The following is a 19,886-nucleotide window of genomic DNA, read 5'->3' on the forward strand; positions in this document are numbered from 1 at the left end:
ATATTCCCTATGCTGTATGTTATATCCGTGACTTATTTACTATACAACTGGAGGTTTGTACATCTCAATCCTCCTCACTTATTTTGCCCACTCCCCACCCCCTCCCTTCTGGCAACCACCTGTTGGTTCTCTGTATCTATGAGTGTTTGTTTTTGTTTGGTTGGTTGGTTTTTTAGATTCCACATATAAGTAGATCATGAGGTATTTGTCTTTCTTTGTCTGACTCAGTTCACTTAGCAAAATACCCTCTAAATCCATCTATGTTGTTGCAAATGACAAGATTTCTTTTCTTTCTTTCTGTTTTTTTTAATGGCTGGAGGTAGCTATTTTCCACCTATATTTTATAGAAGAGGAAATTGAACTATGTAGAGTCAAATGACTTGTCTTGGACTTATAAAGCCAGGCTCTAAATACAGGCCTGTGCCACGAAGTGACTATAACCAGGGGTTCACAAATGGGGTGGGAGCTGGGGATGGTGGTTAGAAACCCCAACTCCTCCTTCATATTCCATCTCTCTCTCTCTCTCTCTCTCTCTCACACACACACACACACACACACACACACACACACACACAGTGACAACCTTCCCTTCCTTAGCACACTATGTTGGTTACTGAAGGCACAGATCATTAATTCGATGGGGGAAAAGTAGGCTTGGGAACAGAAGATAGGGTGGTAATAGAGAAAGCACATACAGACTTAACCCTAAGCTGTGGACATGAGTTTGCACCTGGTCTTTAGTGGTGTTGTGTATGGTAGCCAAGCAGATCCTCAAAGGACCTGCCTCTCAGAGCAATCAGCTATAGTATGCAAAAACATCAGCCTAACTAACTGAACTGGATTTTTTTCAGCCATAGATGGTCCCAAGCATCAGACACACATCAGTCTCTGTGATACAGAAGGGCTGGTGAGGCATCTATGGGCTGGAAAACCATCCGTAGGCCTGAATGGGCTTCAAACAGAGTCGCAGGCCTGACAGGTACACAAAAAACACTCACTGTGCTCTCAGCCAGGCTTTTTACTCTGAATATCTGGGGAAGATGATACATCTGTATTTGTCTTTGCCAAATTTCAAATGAAATGCTTGCCTGTAATTTGGACGGGGCTGTACAAATGATTGAGTCCCTTCAGGGCATAAATGAATCAACAGCGGCTCATTCCGTGTTTGTAGCATCTTTGTTGTTCTGCTCAGGTTTAAAGCAGTGCTTGTTTTGGAGGGCTGGATGTGTTCTCTTGCACACAAGCCAAACTGATATTAGAATCTTCTAAATTGCTGTACCCAGGGACAAATCAAGATCACGCTTGACCGTTGCAAACTCCTTCCAGCAGAATGCAAAAGACTGTCTTCGTAGACATCTCACTTGAAGGTCGCCAGTTCATAAATGAAAGGGGCACTTGCATATTTTTGGAAGTGTGTCATGGATTTTAGCATTGGTTGAAACTATCCAGTCATCATGTTGATGACTCTTTCTCACTCCAAAATTCTAGTTAAGCCTCTTATCTGACACTTGCTAAAACCTGTCTGAATGGGACCCACAGTGGGGAAGGAAGTTTTGCTTTACTTTAGGAAGATCGTATGGATGATTTGAATTCATATTTACCCAAAGGCCAGGGATAGACTGGTTGGCCATCTAGAGTCCTGAACTCACCCATCCTGGGTTATAAGCAAAGGAGAAAGGCATGACGGAGCAGGAATTTATGGGCTTGAATGAAATGTGATTGAAAAATGGGTGACCCTAAAGTAGATAATATTTTATAACCTTTTATAGCTTAGGAAACACATTTATGTGTGTTACATCATTTGATGCTCACAAAACCCTCTAAATAGGATTTGGCAGCTACATTATTTTCTCTATTTTACAGAGAAGGAATCTGAAGTTGAGTGACACGCCCAGGGTCACACTAATCTATGACCAAGGTGAACATCCAGCTTTTTTGACTCCAGACAGCATAAGTGATGCGCTTTAAAGATGTCACCGTGGGAGGCTCTACATGAGTGCAATAGTGCTGTCACTGCTGCAAACAGTTCGGACCCCATAGGCCTAAGTTCAGATATTTGCCTTCAGACCCAGTTTAAAAAGTTCCCAAAGGAGAACAAAGATCATAATTTTGTGGTTGTTTGCACACAGTAGTTGACAAAAAAGATGCTTATCTTTACCCTACACCTTATTTATCACACTTGGCCATTTGGGGGTTTCAAAGAATATTCTACTACCACTGAGAACAATTCAAAAAAAAGACATTGAAAAGGATATTTTCCCCAGCACTTCCAAGCAAGTTTGTGACCTTTCCGGACTGTCCCAGAGACCCTGCCAGGACTCTCGGACCTTAAGTTCACGGGCAAGGTCAAGTGTGGGATAATCTGGTGGGGGGCTGCCACCTTGAAGCCTGAACCTCAATCAACGTTGCTGACTGGCAGCAGTGAGGGCTCATCTCCCTTGTGTGTGTGTGTGTGTGTTTCTTTTTTTTTAAGGTTTTGCCCTCTTGTATTTTAATGGCGTGTTCACACAACTGCCAATTTCTAATAAGCAGGGAGCCCCTAAAGGGCCCTGACCACCCCTTCCTCTTCTCTGGATCTCCCCTCACCCTCGGCCTTGCAGAGGCCCTAATTCAGAGGTGGTGCAGGAAAGATGCCCTTGTTCCTCAGTTCAAGGGTATCCCCAGGAACCTTATTTACAACCTGGACACTGGCTGGAAGATCAAAATAAACAAAAATGTAAGACAATCCGCGGAATACTTAATATTGTTAAGATGTCAGTACTACAAAAGTGATCTACAGATTTAATGCAATCCCTATCAAAGTTCCAATGACATTTTTTTGTTGTTGTTGCAGAAATAGAAACATCCACCCTAAAATTCATGTGGAATCTCAAGGGACCCTGAATAGCCAAAGCAACCTTGAAAAAGAACAAAGTTGGAGGGCTCTTACTTTCTGATTTAAAAACTATTACAAAGCTACAGCAATCAAAACAGTGTGGTACTGGCATAAAGTCAGTAACTTAGACCAATGGAATATAATATAGAACCCAAAAATGAACTCTCGGATACACGGTCAAATGATTTTTGAAAAGTGCCCAAGACCACTCAATGGGGAAAAAACAGTCTTTTCAATCAGTGGTGTTGGGACAACTGGTGATCTCCATGCAAAGAATAGAGTTGGACCCTTACATTACACTGCTTACAAAAATTAGGTCAAAATGGATTAAAGACCTAAATGTAAGAGTGAAAACTGCAAAATTCTTAAGAGAAAACAGGGGAAAAAACTTCATGACACTGGATTTGATAATAATTTCTTGGACATGATACCAAAAGCACAGGAAACAAAAGCAAAAATAGATAAATTGGATTATATCAAAATTAAAAACTTCTGTGACTCAAAGGACACAATCAACAGAGTAAAAAGGCAACCTATGTAATGGGAGAAAATATTAGCAAATCATATATCTGATAGGGGGTTAAAATCCAGAACATACCCCAGACTCCTACAATTCAACAACAAAACCCAAATAACCTGGTTAAAAAATGGGCAAAAGACTTGAACAGACATTTCTCCAAAAAAGACATACAAATGGCCAACAAGCACATGAAAAGATGCTCAACATCATTAATCATTAGGGAAATGCAAACCCAAATCACAATGAGATACCACTTCACACCCATTAGGATGGTTACTATCAAAAAAACAGACAATAAGTGTTGGCGAGGATGTAGAGAAACTGAAACCATTATGCACTGCTGGTGGGAATGTAAAATGGTGCAGCCACTATGGCTGGCAGTATGTATGCATATGTATTGATTCCTCAAAAAATTAAAAATAGAATTACCATATGATCTAGCAATTTCACTTCTGTGTATATACCCCAAAGAGTTGAAAGCAGGGTCTTGAAGAGCAATCTGTACATGTACATTCATAGCACCATTATTTACAATAGGCAAAAAGTTGAAGTAACCCAAGTGGCCATCAATGAATGAATGGATAAACAAAATATTATTCATCTTTAACAAGGAAGGAAATTTTAACATATGCTACAACATGAATGAACCTTGAGGACATTATGCTAAATGAAATAAGCTAGTGACAAAAGGACAAATCTGTCTGATTCCACTTATGTGAGGTACGTAGAGTAGTCAATTCATAATGACAGAAAGTGGAACAGCGGTTGTCAGGGGGCGGGGGACAGGTAAATGGGGAGTTTAATAAGTGTAGAGTTTCAGTTTTGCAAGTTGAAAAGAGTTCTGGAGATTGGTTGCAAAACTATACGAATACATTTAACATGACTGAAGTGTACACTTAAAATCGGTTAAGATGGTAAATTTTATGTTCTGTAAATATACAGAACACGATAAAATATTACCATCATTTTTTAAAAAACTAGAACAACCCTCCCAATTCCATTCTGTAAAAAAGTGGTTGATTATGTAAAAGTCTGAGCTCCTAAAGTGGTTTGTTTGGTGGGAGAAGGCTGTTTAGATTTCTGGTACATGAGTGCCCATCAGGAACCACCTGGAACTGCCACAGTCCCAGGTGCTGCCACACAAATCCATTTCTCCCTGCCCATCCCCATCTTGTTGATAAAGGCTCCTGAGTTGAGATTCAGAAAGTCAGTCCTGGGGGCTAGGGCCCACCCTTGGCAACTGGGCCAGGGAATTTCTTCTCTGACTCTGGTTGCAAATAGGAAATGCAAGGGAAGGTGAGCAATTGTCCTTTGAGTATTTAGATACCATCTAAGGAAATTAATTAAAACAGAGACTCAGAAGGAGGTCAAACTAACTCCCAGGGAACACACAAGTACCATTACCCCTAATCAACGTTGCAGTGTTAGAGATGGATGGAGATGGGCCCCCCCAAATCTTAGTCCTACCAGTAGTTGTCACTTACCAGTGAGTTGGCACTTACTAGCTGTGGGGCTGTGGGCAAGTCATGTAACCTCTCTGGGCTTAAGTCATCACCTTTACCATGAAGAAAATACCTCCTCTCTCTATCTAAAAAGTTATTAAAAATATATCAAATGAAATAACATATATAAAAATGCTTTTAAAACTAGTCTAAAGAGATCTCTATATAAATATTAATTCTTGTAGGCTCTGGAATCTTTGTTTAATAAATGGGGACAATTGTTTCCCTCTTCCTTGGACTTTGTAAAATTAGAGATAATGTGTGTAAAGCGTGTAGCCCAGGACTTAGCCCAGAGTAGGCTCAATAAATGATAGGAACAATATTTTTTACTTCCTGCTGTTCCCCTGTGAGTGGCCTCCTAGTGAAGAGGCTGGGACATATATCTGATTCTGGGATGGTCATAGGGGTACATATATCTGATTCTGCCTGTCCAGCAACCTTTCTCCTTGCCTTCTTCTAAGGGCATCCTATTTTTCTTTGCGTAATTCCTTCCCTTTCTTTTAATGGTTCAGGTGTGGTGCCCATTCTCCCTCCTTTCTTCCCATCCTTGCCCTGGTCCTCCAGGCTGGACCAGGATATTCCTGGATATCCACAGTGATTGGTTCAGTGATGAGCCCAGGACCTGATAATCCAGGATAATGAAACAAAATCCTGGGTGTTTTGCTGGAGAATAGAAACACTTTTCTGTGAGATCACTTAGATGGTAGAATATAAGCCTGTAACAGGAAGAAAATGAGGCCGACACAAAGAAAGAATATCCAAGAGATGGAGAACGTCAGATCACTGATGAACAAATTTGAATACATGGATCCAACCAAGTGTGAACTGCTCTTGGAAGTTTTAGTTACTTGAACCCATAAATCCACCACCAGCGTTCCCACCCTCCACCGTTTTATTGGCATGCATGCTGAGTTTCTGCCATTTGTAATAGAAAGTTTCATTTAATGTAATTGAGGAAGGCATAGACTTCGAATTTATCCCCCAGCCTAGATGATGTCCCCTACTTTTCTTCTGCTATGATCCCCATAACAACACTCACCCTACGTCCGAACTCTTCCCCTTGCTTCACTTCCTGAGGATAGCCATCAATCAGGAAACCCTTGGTGTTTCTGAGGTTGGCCACCATGGCCTCCTTCAGGAGCTCCAGAATGATGCCCTGGAGCAGAGGGAGAGCAGTCAGGACCCAAGCTCTTCCACAGAACAACACTGGAGTCAGCACAGTTCTCCCGAGCCATCCCATCACGGGAGGGAGAGAGATAACAGTAAGATGTTGAGAACAAACTTACGGATACCAAGGAGGGAAGGGGACGGGAGTGGGATGAATTGGGAGACTGGGATTGACATATATACACTAATATGTATAAAATAGATAACTAATGAGAACCCACTGTATAGCACAGGGAACTCTACTCAACGCTCTGTGGTGACCTAAGTGGGAAGGAAATCTAAAAAAGAGGGGATATATGTATACGTATAACTGATTCACTTTGCTGTACAGCAGAAACTAACACAGCAGTGTAAAGCAACTATACTCCAATAAAAATTAGTTTAAAAAAGATTAACAGCAGGCAGCAATATACTGTATTTCATCAACTCCAAATCTCACCCTCCCCCCATTTTAATGTTTATGGAACTGGTAGGTACCTTACAGTCAGTACTGGGTCATAGTTTAATAGTGTTTTTTTCTTACCGGTATATTTTTATTGGTTATATTTTACTGAGGTGTCTAAAAATAATGACATCTTAGATTAGGTGAAATATAGTGCTATATTTCATACAGTAGCACTCCTTGAATTAGGCCTAATGCCAGTTTAAAACTAGACAAAACACAGTATAAAATGTGCTTCACTGTTGATTTGTCCCAGTAACTATTTTATAAAATTTGACACACGCTGACTTGAGGAGACTTTCAGTAGATATGAAGTAGCACTTTCTAGCAATATCACTTTGTTAAAAAATTTGCTTTAACTTGCGCTTATGGAAAATAAGGAAGGAGGGATACATGGAAGCTTAGGAATGGATGTAGGAAAATGCCACCAGCTGCCCAAACTGGGGGGAATTCCTTGTGTTCTCTGGGTCCCAGTCACCCTCTGACTTTTGGCAGGGACTGGGGGAATGCAGCCATCATAAGGGCGGTCAGAAACTATCCCTAGATAATAATGAATTAAATCTGCATGAAGCTTACATTCTAGTGAAAAAGACAGATAATAGATGAACAAGTAAATATATAGAAATAATCAGCTAGAGAGAACTACTAGGAGCAAAACTAAAGCAGGACAGAAGAAGCAGAATGTTACAGGTGCTATTTTAGATGAGGTGCTCAGCAAGGGTCTCTTTGATAAATTGTGATATTTAAGTAGAGATCTGGATGAAGTAAAGGAGCAAACTATATGCATATATGAAGGAAGAGGGCTCTGGCTAAGGAAAGAGCAAGTGCAAAGGCCCTGAGGCAGGAACAGCCTGGCCTGTGGGAGGAACAATGAGGAAGTGACTGGTTGGCTGAGAGTAAACGTGAGAGTGGTGGGGAAACAGCGTCAGAGAGCAAGCTGGAGTCCAGAGCCACGGGAAGGACTCTGGATTTCATTCTAAGTGTGGTGAGGAGCTGTTGGAAGCTTCTGGGGAAGGGGATAAACGTTTTCAAGAAATCACTCTGGCTGCTGTGAAAAGAGTAAACTGTATGGGGAAAAGAGTGGGCAGAAGGAGACCCACTAAGAGTCATCTGCAATGGTCTGTTTCCTTTCATGAGGACCATTCTGGCTTCCAGGTGGGAAACAGACTGTAGCTGGTTGAAGAGGAAGCATAAATCTCTGTTAGCTAATAGGGGCTGCATTGTAGGAGCCCTGACTACAGAGCCTAGTGTGGGGCCTAGTCTGGAAGGGATGAATGTTTTTTGATACCAGTGGCATCTAACTTCTCGTAGATGGACAGTGACTTGAAAACAAACAAAAAAAGATAAATAAAAGGGATATATATATATTTTTTGCGGTACACGGGCCTCTCACTGTTGTGGCCTCTTCCGTTGCGGAGCACAGGCTCCAGACGCGCAGGCTCAGTGGTCATGGCTCACGGGCCCAGCCGCTCCGCGGCATGTTGGATCTTCCCGGACCGAGGCACGAACCCATGTCCCCTGCATCGGCAGGCGGACTCTCAACCACTGCACCACCAGGGAAGCCCAAAAGGGATATTCTTTACTTCAGCCACACAGGGAAGATACCAAATTTCAAGTTAATGTCATTATACCTCTCAGAACTAGACCAAAATATTGTTTTTTATTTTCCAGTGGGTTCTAATTCTAAGTTCTGCTGCACCAAGCTCACTTCTGCTTTGAAGATTTTAACTCTAAAGCGGGGAGCCATATTAGAAGAAAATATGAAACAAGGTAACATTCAAGGGGCTGGCAGAGCAACAAGACAGAAGGAACCTGGGCCTGGACAACTTGGTCTGGCAGATGGGTCTCTGCTGCTGACCTCCTGCCTACCTCTGGACTGTTACATAAGAAAGAAATGAAATACAGCTATTGTCCTTTTTGGGTTTCTTTGTTTCAGAAGCTTAGATTAATTGCAACACTCCCAAATCTCTCCCCAGCCAGAGAAGGCAGCTGTTGCTTACTGAGGGCACGAGCTCTCCACGTTCCATGATGTTTCTGATCAATTTGCTTCTTTCAGATTCTGATGACAGCTCATTCCGCAGGAGCTTGCCAGTCGAGAGATGTGTAAATCCGTATTTTTCCACCAGCTTTTCACACTGTGTGCCTTTGCCAGAGCCTGGGCCACCTAGAAAAGAAGTCGTGTATCAGACATCCATCCCAAATCCGGTGCCTCATTTTGGGCTATAGTCTCCATGGTGAGCAGGCCTCAGTGCTTCATCCACCAGCATGGACTGAACAGTGATGATTTACTGGGAGCATGTCCAGAGCTGTGGATACAGTGGAGAATGGGACACAGACCTTGCCCTCAACAAGCTTACTGTCCATGGACGGCAGATGGTATTGTAGACAAAACACAGCAGTCACTATAGGTGGTGTAGTGGGGAGGAGTTCCAGCTGTTACAGGGGGCAGAGTAGGGGTCCACAATCCCAATTTATTAGACATGCATGTCAGAGAAGTTTCCTGGGGCACTGAATCCGCTCATAAGCAAAGCACGGGCCACATTGCCTGATACACTGTGAATGTTCAACAAATGCTAGCCATTACTTTTTTTTTTTTTTTTTGCGGTACGCGGGCCTCTCACTGTTGTGGCCTCTCCCCTTGCGGAGCACAGGCTCCGGACACACAGGCTCAGCGGCCATGGCTCACGGGCCTAGCCGCTCCGCAACATGTGGGATCTTCCCGGACCGGGGCACGAACCTGTGTCCCCTGCATCGGCAGGCGGACTCTCAACCACTGCGCCACCAGGGAAGCCTGCTAGCCATTACTTTTAAAATAAATTGTTTTCAAATTTATGGTTACCAAAATGGCAAGAGGAGGGGGATAAATTAGGAGTTGGGGATTAACATATACACACTACTATATATAAAATAGATAACCCACAAGGACCTACTGTATAGCACAAGGAACTAGACTCAATATTTTATAATAACCTATAAGAGAAAAGAATCTGAAAAAGAGAAGATAAATATATAACTGAATCACTGTGCTGTACACCTGAAGCTAGCACAACATTGTAAATCAACTATATTTCAATAAAAAATTTGTTTTCATTTTCAAACACAGACCTACAGAAGAGTTATGAATACAAAGAACTTTCTGAAACATTTGAGAATCAGCGGCCAACCTGATGCCTCATGGCTACAGAACATTTTAATGCCATTTCCTCCGGACAAGGAACCAAACACATCCTCCTAAATAACTCCATCTTCAGACCCCATTCACATTTCAGTGGAGTTGTCCCAGTCATCTCAATAATGTCCTCTGAAGCCGATGGATCAAGTTCAGAATCACGTGCTGCCTTTGGTTGTCATGTCCTTTTGCTCCTTCTTCCCGAAGGAATGGTTCCTCTGTGTTTCCCTGACACTTTTTGAAGATTATAAATAGTCATTTTATAGAATGTCCCTCAATATGAATTTTTCTGTTGTTTTCTAGCTATTATTGCTGATGATCTCCCATAGTCCTTTGATGAACATTACATCTTGACTCTTTCCTTGCCCCTCCCTAAGTTCAACTAGTTGCTAAGTTGTAAGCTGTTACATCTTGAAAATAATAATAGCTAACCTTTGCCAAGTGCTTACTGTACTGGTCACTGCTCTAAGCATTTTGTCTATATTAATTTTAAATGATCTTAAGAGAGGCAGACACTGGTATTATTCCCATTTTACAGATGGGGAAGCAGAGGCACTGAGAAGTTAGCTGCCTTAGGTGGCAAGAGCAAGTAAGTAGCAGTCTAGGATTCGAAGCCTGGACTCTGGCTCTCAGAGGTGTTCCCACCTCTCGTGGCTGCTGCGCCCAGATTCACCTCCATGGTTCAGGTCCTTATGCTCTCGGTGTACAGCAGCCATCCTGCCTCTGCGTTGGGCAATGGGTGAGGCTTTGAGGTCCAGCAGACCTGCTAGCAGGATGATGTGCCTGAAAAGCATGTCACCGCCCAGCTCAGAGCATTCAGTGGCTTGCCATTCCTCACAGAATGAAATCCCAACTCCTTAGAGTGGCATTTCTAGCTTCTAGAATCTAGTTCCATCCAACCACTCCAACATTTTTCTTCATTTCTTATCCTCACCGAACATTGTTATGTCCAACTGTAGACTGTCCCTTCCTCAAGACATACTTCTTAAAAAAAACTTTACTTTGAGATAATTGCAGATTCACATTTGTAAGAATAATATAGAGAGATCCCATGTATCCTTCACCAATTTTCCCTTGTGGTGACATCTTGCAAAACCACAGCACAATATCACAACCAGAATATTACCATTGATGCCATGAAGATATAGAACATTTCCATCACCACAAGAATCCCTCATGTTTTCCTTTTATAGCCACACCTACTTCTCTCCTACACACAACCCCTCCATCCTTAACCTCTGGCAACCACTAAATCTGTCTATAACTATGTCATTCTGAGAAAATTATATAAATGGAACCATAGACATCAAGATATGCTTTTCCAATGTGCTTTTGCTATTCTTGGGTCCTCAGCCTGGAAGGCTTTTGCTTCCCCCTCTAACTATCAAGGTCCTCTTTATCCCTTAGGCCCAGACCCAGTGCTGTCCCTTTCTGGCATCAGCTTGCCCCCCTCACCTCCCTTGGGGTGAGTGATGTAACCAGGGCTTGGGTGACCTTGGCCTTGTCTTATGCTTGTTCTATGTCTCCCACTCGACTTTCTGCCTCACAGTGCCTATAGCACAGCACCTGTACACTGTAGGTGCTTCTTAATGCCTAGAGGATTCCCTATTAAAAGGAAATATTGAACTGAAATGTAAAACACAGCTGAGGTTTTTAGCATAGCAATGAGGATTTACGACTTGTTCTGCAATTTTCCTGGCTGGCCTCTCTTCATATTCAAAACTCCTTTCTCAGAACAACTGGCAAGACCCCTCTTGAGGGGCATTAGTTGTGGTCCCTCATCAGTAGAAGGGCCTCTCACTCCCTCTCCTGTGCCTTGGCAGGAAATCCAGGAAAGGTCCACGTTTTCTGACTTCTGCTCATCCGTACAGCTGCTCTCAGCCAAATGGGGTGGGTTCAGACCCCTCACAGTATTGTCATGGATGGCCTAGATGTAGTAGGAAAACAGCAATTACAAAGGCTTGCAAAAACAATGCAGACCATCTAGCAGGAGCGGCCGATTGCCGGCTGATGCTACGTTTGCTCCAAGCACTGTGACTCCTGTCTCCTGAGATAATGGAAATGGAGAGTGGAAACAAGCGAAGGCCACTCAGGGGAGAAGGGCTTCCAGATAAAGGAGTAAGGGGAACAAAGGGCTAGGCTCCTGCAGCGGCCGGATTTACCTAGAAACTCTTTTGCTGGGATGGCTGGAAACCAGTCACATGGGAAAGATATTTTCAGACTTGGCTTACAGGGCAAAAATGCTGCGTTCCAATTATTTTCTTCCTTCAGCAACCTACTAATATGACTATTACAGTTTTTGCTCCTCTAAAATGTTATTTAATAAATCTCAACACAAAGGCAATTAAAAATCTTCAGCTCAAATTAACCGCAGCTGTGTGTGAAACGGCAGCCACTGCCCCAGTTAGAAACCTTTCGAGGGAGCGACAGCTGCAAATCCTTAACATTCTTGGGCAAACGGTGCAGGCACAGCGGAATTTTAAGTAATCTACACAATGGTTTGATTCTTCCCACGGCTCCAAACCCGAGAACAAAGTGATTATTATCACTGCCGCGAAGGCACAAAAACTGCTAGGAGATGTATGAATTTTCATACACTGTCTCTGACATTTCTTTGAGGCCTTCACTTATGACTTTTAAATGAAAAGCAATGGAGCCTTGATATCCTTCTGGGATAATTTGTTACATGGGAAAAACTCTTTCGAGGTGCCACATATCTGAACAAGTGGGCTGTGTTCCCGGGTGACGAGACTGCTGACAGAGATGAGTAGCTGTCACATTTGCTGTCATCTCACTGATTTTTCCTGTATCACTACTCAAGGCTCAAGCCCTGAACAAACCTATACACAATACTGCGTGCTGTGATTCACAGACAGCCTGGGGTAGGAGGTTCCATTTCGAAAGGGTCTGTCAACCTTCAAAAAAAAAAAAAGTGAAAATTCTTTATTCTCAACCAACGTGATTAAAATTTTTTTCCATGTGAGGCCAAAGGTGCTATATTGTGAGAAGTGTAGATACTGTGAACGTCCAGCTCAGTGCATCTCTTCCCTTAATGCTGCACCGAAGGAAGGGGAAGAAGAGCCTGCAGGAGATTTGGGAGCCCAGTGTCCATGGCTGGATTCTCCCTCGCGCATTCTCCTTGGTACCTGGTGTTCTCTGAGGTGGAAGTGAAACAAGGTGCATCACCTGAGCATGCCCGCCTGAGCCACATTTTCCAGCGTGCTTCTTATCTTCTGGGGCAGTCCTCTCAGGGGACAGCTCCTGGATTCATTAGCTAGGCTCTGCAGGAGAAGACCTGCCTCCTATATGACTTTGCAGGGTGCCTGGCCTCAGGGCGAAAATAACAAAACGGCAAAGCTGGTGTGTTAGAGCACATTCTGCGCTCAGAAAGAAAGCCCAAGTAAATACTGATGTCAGGTTGATAATTAGCTGGATCCCAAATACAAACAAATGCATGGAGGTAAGTTTCTATTACACTTAACAGTGTTTTGAATAGTAATGGTGTGGAGCAGGCTCTAGTGTCCTTGGTTGACATTTTATTGTATCTTGTTAACTGTAGGATGCAACCTGGAACTAAGCATGAGGCCTATTAATACTGCTCTTCATTTGACAAACATCTGTTGGGCAGCTACTGGGGTCAGACACTGTGCTAAGAGCTGGGAATCAAAAGATTCAGAGGCCCTGTCTTCCAACAGAGAACTCACCCTCTAAGGCGAAGCCGACAGGTGAGCCCAGCATCACAGCAGTGTGAGGGGGCTACAAGCCAGGCCTGTCAACACCACTGCAGGGGCGCTGGGCGGGACTCCTCGCTCAGACAGGGGAAAGCACGTATGATTACCTTTGCTAACACCGGGGAAGTGTGGAAAAGAAGAGCAGAAGGCTGAGCTTGGTTTCTTCAGCAAAGTGACTTGGAACGTGAAAAGGTCTTGCAGAGAACTGTGGGACAGGGAGCATGGTGTACTGGGAAGGGCACAGGACAGATGGGTCGAGTATTAACCCCTGGCTCTACCACTTACTAGTCCAGTGGTTCTGGGTGAGTCTTAACTTCTCTGAGTCTTAGTTTCCTCATCTGTAAAATGGGGAGAAATAAGAACCAACTCTCTGCCTCATTCTACCTTTGCTCTCCTTCCTCCTCATCTTCCATTCCTGACCAGTCAATAAGCTACTTTGAAAAGTTGAGTCTACATTCGAAAAGTTTCTGAAATCTGTCCCTTTGTCCCAAATCTCCCTTGTCACATCTCTCTGCCAAAAAAAGTTGGTGCTTGATAAATGCTACTTAAAACGAGAGAAGGTTACTCATCCCATTAGCTCTTCCTGAGTTACATCTGCAGGGTGTCATCCAGCATATCAAGGTTGGAATCAAACATAATCCAGGGCTTCCCTGGTGGTGCAGTGGTTGAGTGTCCGCCTGCCGATGCAGGGGACACGGGTTCGTGCCCCAGTCTGGGAAGATCCCACATGCCATGGAGCAGCTGGGCCCGTGAGCCATGGCCGCTGAGCCTGCGCGTCCGGAGCCTGTGCTCCGCAACGGGAGAGGCCACAACAGTGAGAGGCCCGCGTACCGCAAAAAAAACCAAACAAAAAAACATAATCCAACAACAAGTATGGGGACTAGCCATCACTCCGAGACGTCCAGACCACTTGCAGGTAATTAAGATATATATTAGTGTGTGTGTTCACACACACACACACACACACACACACACACATATTTGACTGTACATTTACAAATATATGTATCTGGTTTGGAAAACTCATAAAGTTTATTTTCTCTAAGGCAACACAGAGGGGACAGCATTCTACAGGTTCTAATGTCATCAACAAAGCTTTGCAGGCCTTAATTCTCATCCCACCCCAGCCTCAGTGTTCTCTAAACCTCTTTAGCACCAATAACCTTCATCACTAACCCACTTTTGGCTCACCTTTGATCTGGATGAACTTGAGAGTTCATCATTACTTGGGTCTGTCCTCCCACCCTGCTCGCGTCTTCTTCTTCTCCCTGGCTCTTTTCTCTTGACCTCACTTCTTCTCAACTTGTTCTCTGTTCTCACTGTGACCTCATCGAGTAGGTCCATTCCCTTCGGGCTCCACTCACCTCCCTGACCAGCTGGACACCAGGCCCTTTCAAGTAACTCTGAATCCTTTGCACCCTTTGAATTCTATTGTGCCTGTGATGAGAACCACCAGCCTGCTCTCTGCCCAACCTACCATTTACTTGATTTGCATCTACTCTGGGTAGCTAAGAATTCCATACGAAGGTCAGAAAACGGAGCCAACTGGGTTTCTATCTAACTTCATAATAGCTTTTAATGCTTCTTGGCAGATAATCTTCTTTTGCTGATACCAAATTCGATGTCCAAGGATGGATTCTAATATATTTCCCCATTGTCCGTGAATCCTCAAACATACTCTTATTCCTCTCACTTTTAACGGGCATTTACATCTTCCTATTATTCACTAAGAAGGTGAAGATTATCTTCTTTGCTCAACATTTTCAAAATATGTGTATCTTCATCCTTTGTCCTCCATCTCTCCTTTCTCTCATTTGGAATATGCTATACAACTAGTCAGCCTAAGGCTAACTTCTCTGCTTTGGCTCTCATAGCACCTCAGCGTTTTCCTCCATAGCATTTTTCACAGAATATAATTACTATCTATCTGTCTGTCTATCAATCTATCTATCTATCTATCTATCATCTATTATCTATATATCCATTGTCTATATCTTTCACCTATCTCTTACCATCTATCATATCTATCAATTATCTATCATCTATATCTAACCATCTATATCTACCTATCATCTACCCATCTACTGTCTCTATCACCTATCCTATCTATCTATCTATCTATCATCTGTAGTTTACTTTAAGTCTGTCTTCCGTATTAGACTTTACAGGATATGAGTATGCTTTGCTTACCACAGTGCCCAACATAGTGCCTCAAATACAGTTGTCTACTGTGTTTATAAGTTGTCTACATTATAATAGTGACTGAAATAGTAAATACTTTAATGGTGAATGGATCCTTTCTTCCTGCCTGCTCCAAAAACTTGATCCTCTCTTTCTAGTCCACATTAAATTCATTCCTCTCTGTTGGCACCATCTCTTCTGTAAACAACATGCTTAGCTCTTCCCCATCCAAATGAAAATATTTCCACCGTTGTCTGTATCCTCTAGTTATCTTTACATTCTTTCGCTTTTTTCCAGTAGGCTGAAACTGCCCATTTCCATTTCCTCCTCTTTTATTGACTCCTTAGCCTCTTGCAAGCTACCTCCTACCCTCATGACTCTCTGAAATTGATCTTTAAAGTTCGACAGTGATTGCGTAATTGTCATCTTATTCAATGACCTTCTTCTAGTCTTTACTGTCTTTGACTCTTTAGTAGCATTTAACACCACTGATAAACATGTTAAAATTCTCTTTTCCCTTGATTTCCAGACACATAATTTGCCCATTTTCTCTCCCTTCCTTTGCCAGGCAGAAACTCACAGAGAGTAGAAACTGCTTTATTTATGTTGGTCTCCCCACAGAACCCTGCGAAGTATCACAGGCAATTGTTGAATAGAGTCAATGTCTAGGAGCCTTATGGCCCCACAAGAGTGACAACTATATTCCTTTTCCCATTAAAGGAACCCTGGACCAAAGGAATCGAGTTCTAGGTTCACACCCCAGACCTTTATCTGGTGAGATGACTTTAATGGAGTCACTTATCCTCTCTGAGCTTCAACCTCTTCAATTACAAAATAGAGATGATCAAAATGCCTATTGGTTGTGAGGACAAAATGTGATAATGCACATAAATTGCTTGGAACGGTAGCTGGCACGGTGAAATACTCAATAAGCATCATGTTTATTGTCTGTAAAATGAGGCAGCTTGTGTTAGTGCTGCCTAGAAGTCCTCCCAGCTCTAACATTCTGTGCTTTTACAAAGATTAGATACATTATTTTATATTGTGGTACTATTTTAACATCTTTAAAGACAGCCTTCACAGTCACAGCCTGTGAAGGTATCAAATCTTCTGTAAATCAAACTAGCCTATTTTTAGATAGTCCTCAGTGTTGTTTAAAAATCTATCAGATTTCTACCTCTTGAAATATTTCTTTCTGTCTGAATGAAAATGGGCTTCAAGATCGGGTTCAGGTTTTTGTAACTGAATGATTCCTTTAAGAGAAAAGCTATTCTGCCATCACATCATGAAACGACTGTGCCCTAGGAATGATCCTCAAGCACTGTGGGCCCTTGAGTCACTTTAAATATCCTGTATCTTGGATGAGCTGTGTCACCATGCAGAGTTTCAGCAGGGTTGCTGGGAATTGGCTCTCTCTGACCAGAAACAGTTACGAAAAATAGATCTTTATCCTCAAAGACTGTATCTCTATTCGTTCTGAAATGCACTGCTGCTTCAGGTTATTTGCTGAATAGGATGAAGAATGCCAGTGATAGGGTCAGCTGAAGGTTATGTGGAAGAATTTCACACGGGACTGGGAACTTCTTGATAGCAGGGACTGTGCCTTATTTATTGGTACGTGGTGTATAGTAGGCACGCAATAGTTATCAGATCAATCAATGAATAAATGACTGAATGAATGGATGGTGAATGATCTGGGAGCTTCAGGGAGGTAGCCTCCTAACATTGGGAGTTAGGAGACCTTGGTTCTAGACCATTCCTGGTTTGAACTAGCCGAAAGATCTTGGGAGAGTCACTCTGCCTCCTCAGATGCTATAGCTTCCTTGTCTGTAAATCAGAGTCTGGATTAAATTAGTGTTTTCCTGTGCTATTTTATATTACATTTCCTAAATATTCCAGCTTCTCTTCAATAGTGCTTCTCCCGGAGGAAATATTACTCATCCCCACCTTTTGAACTTAAAAGTCCCCAAGTGACTTGCTTTGGCCAATGAACTGGGGGCAGAGGTGGATGTGTGTCATATTTAGGCAGAGGTTCTTTTGGCCAATGCATGGTTTTCTGTGTCTCTTTGCCATGAAACTAGTAATATTTTGGATAGTAGGGGCTCCATCAGAATGGTTACCAGAGTGAAGCCCAGTCAACTGTTGACAAACATGTAGCATTAGTCCAGAAAAAGAAGACGAGGCGGAGGTGGAGGAGGAAGAAGAAAAAGAAGAAACATCTTTGTTGTTCTACATCACAGAGATTTTTAGTTATGCTTCTTACTACAGCGTAACTTAGCTTCTTCTGACTGATACGCTCCCAAACTTGACTGTGCATGAGAATCACCTGGGGAGGTTGAAAAGTTGCTGAATCAGCAGATCTCTGAACCTCTGGGGTTGAGGCCTTGGAATTTATAGTTTTAGAAAGTTCCCCAGGGAAAGTATACAGATATTGGCAATTGACTTTGAAATATGTAAGGAAAAAAAGATGTATTGATGGATGGATAAAGGGGTGGATAGAGGGAAAGATACGTGATAAAACAGTTATTGTAAATGTTAATGGCAGAATCTAGGCAGTGGGTTTACGAGTGTTCACTGTAAAATTCTTTCAGCTTTGCTGAATATTTGAAATATTTTCAAAATAAAAAAAGATCTTAAAAAAAATTTCCTCAGGTGATTCTGATGGTTAGCTTGATTTGAACTTCTAGACTAGATAATCTAAGGAAGGCCATTTGCTTCGAATGCCCCAGTGGTCACTGCAGGGAGTCTGTAGTGTTGATCTTTCTTTTAATATTTACAATGTAATAATCCTGAGATAATGATTCTTTCTGAGATAAAGATTCTATCATGAGTGAATACTTTGGTTATATATGGCTATAATGGTTAATGAGAATCCGTATTGCCTTATCAAAAGCAAGGCTATCCTTTCTGTTGCAGATAAGGGAACTTTTTGTTTTCTCAGCATCGAGCTGGAGGTAACGGGAGGGGGACTATGGACGATATTATACCAACAGAGTGGGTCAGAGACAAGTTCGAGAGGTCACTGCAGACCATTCAGATAAAGGTATCTGGTTCACAGTGCTTTTGGCTTGATATTTGACCCTAACAAGTATCTATCTATATGTTTTATTTGTAATAATTCATTTAATGCTTACAACTATGTGAAGTAGGTGCTCTTTGTAACTCTATTATACAGATGAAAAAACTATGCCCAAGGGCCAACTGTACCTTGGTAACCACTAAGCTCTATAGCCTCTCATATGTAAGGTCATTCTGGAAATCAGACCAACTTGCTGTGCAGAAAAGCACTGTACAGTCTTCAGTCAATCAGAATGGTCACCGGGAGATGGGTTTTCATCATGGACCCCTAGGGTTGCCCGCTGAAATACGGGCTGTCCAGTAGATATTGCATGAAACATACTTATACTAAACACTGTCACTGCTTATCTAAAATCCAAATTTAATTGTGTCTCATATTTTTATTTGTTAAACCTGTCAAATCTATCAGGCCCCACCAGTTATTAGCTTAGAGACTTTTGGGAGACATGATTTTATCTCTGTTCTGACAACTGTAATGGATTGTGATTCTGCGATTCATTCAGCTAATACCATCACAGCCATAGCCAGACATGTGAAATGTCTAATTAAGACAAGACGCTGAAACTGGTTTCCATGACTCTAGCTCTTACGTAGACAGATGACAAGGAAGGTTCAGGTCTTGGGGGAGAGGAAATCACAGGCACCATGATGGTGATTCCTAAACATTTACACCCCATGATGCTCCTACAGCTCATAGCATCCCAACCCCATCTCATCGCAACAGGGACAGAGACAAGATTTCCAAACTGCTCACAAGTAAATACCACTAAAAACCCTGTCCTCTGTTTCTTCACCCGGAGATCTCCAGGGTCTATTCCAGACACAACTCAACAAACTTACAGACTGGAGCTTTCTAATAGGTGCTTCATCAGGCTCTGCTTGTTTGGGTCTCTGAATTCTTGGACTTCATTCTTCTAGAGTACTCATCCTCTTCCAAATTCTTAAACTTATCAAGCCACCTTTTCCCCTGTTTTGTAGACCCTTCACACTATGATCTTAGGCACACATTAAATAACTATAATAGGCAATTTATGATCCAACTTCTCCTCTCTATTTTTTCCCTTCTTTTATTTTTTTAATTTTTTTTTTCTTTGCGGTACGCGGGCCTCTCACTGCTGTGACCTCTCCCGCCGCGGGGCACAGGCTCCGGACGCGCAAAGCTCAGCGGCCATGGCTCACGGGCCCAGCTGCTCCGCGGCACGCAGGATCCTCCCGGACCAG

General features: G+C 42.6%; 2 protein-coding genes across 2 annotated transcripts in view; one reads left to right on the top strand and one right to left on the bottom strand.

Moving 5' to 3' along the window:
• Positions 1-9,296, top strand: part of ZZZ3 (zinc finger ZZ-type containing 3) — a 139,253-nt gene extending 129,957 nt beyond the window's left edge. The window contains exon 14 of the mRNA XM_089920801.1: positions 8,563-9,296. Coding sequence (XP_089776927.1) covers position 8,563 — 1 coding nt within the window. The 3' untranslated portion in view covers positions 8,564-9,296. The remainder of the gene's footprint in view (positions 1-8,562) is intronic.
• Positions 1-19,886, bottom strand: part of AK5 (adenylate kinase 5) — a 238,174-nt gene that overhangs the window by 22,847 nt on the left and 195,441 nt on the right. Inside the window, exons 10-11 of the mRNA XM_089920808.1 lie at positions 8,507-8,670; positions 5,937-6,053 (exon numbers count right to left, since the gene is read on the bottom strand). Coding sequence (XP_089776934.1) covers positions 5,937-6,053; positions 8,507-8,670 — 281 coding nt within the window. The remainder of the gene's footprint in view (positions 1-5,936; positions 6,054-8,506; positions 8,671-19,886) is intronic.

This window comes from Delphinapterus leucas, chromosome 1 (assembly GCF_059928025.1).
Source record: "Delphinapterus leucas isolate spDelLeu-1000000601 "Yukka" chromosome 1, BTC_Dleu_Yukka2, whole genome shotgun sequence".
Classification (NCBI taxonomy): domain Eukaryota; kingdom Metazoa; phylum Chordata; class Mammalia; order Artiodactyla; family Monodontidae; genus Delphinapterus; species Delphinapterus leucas.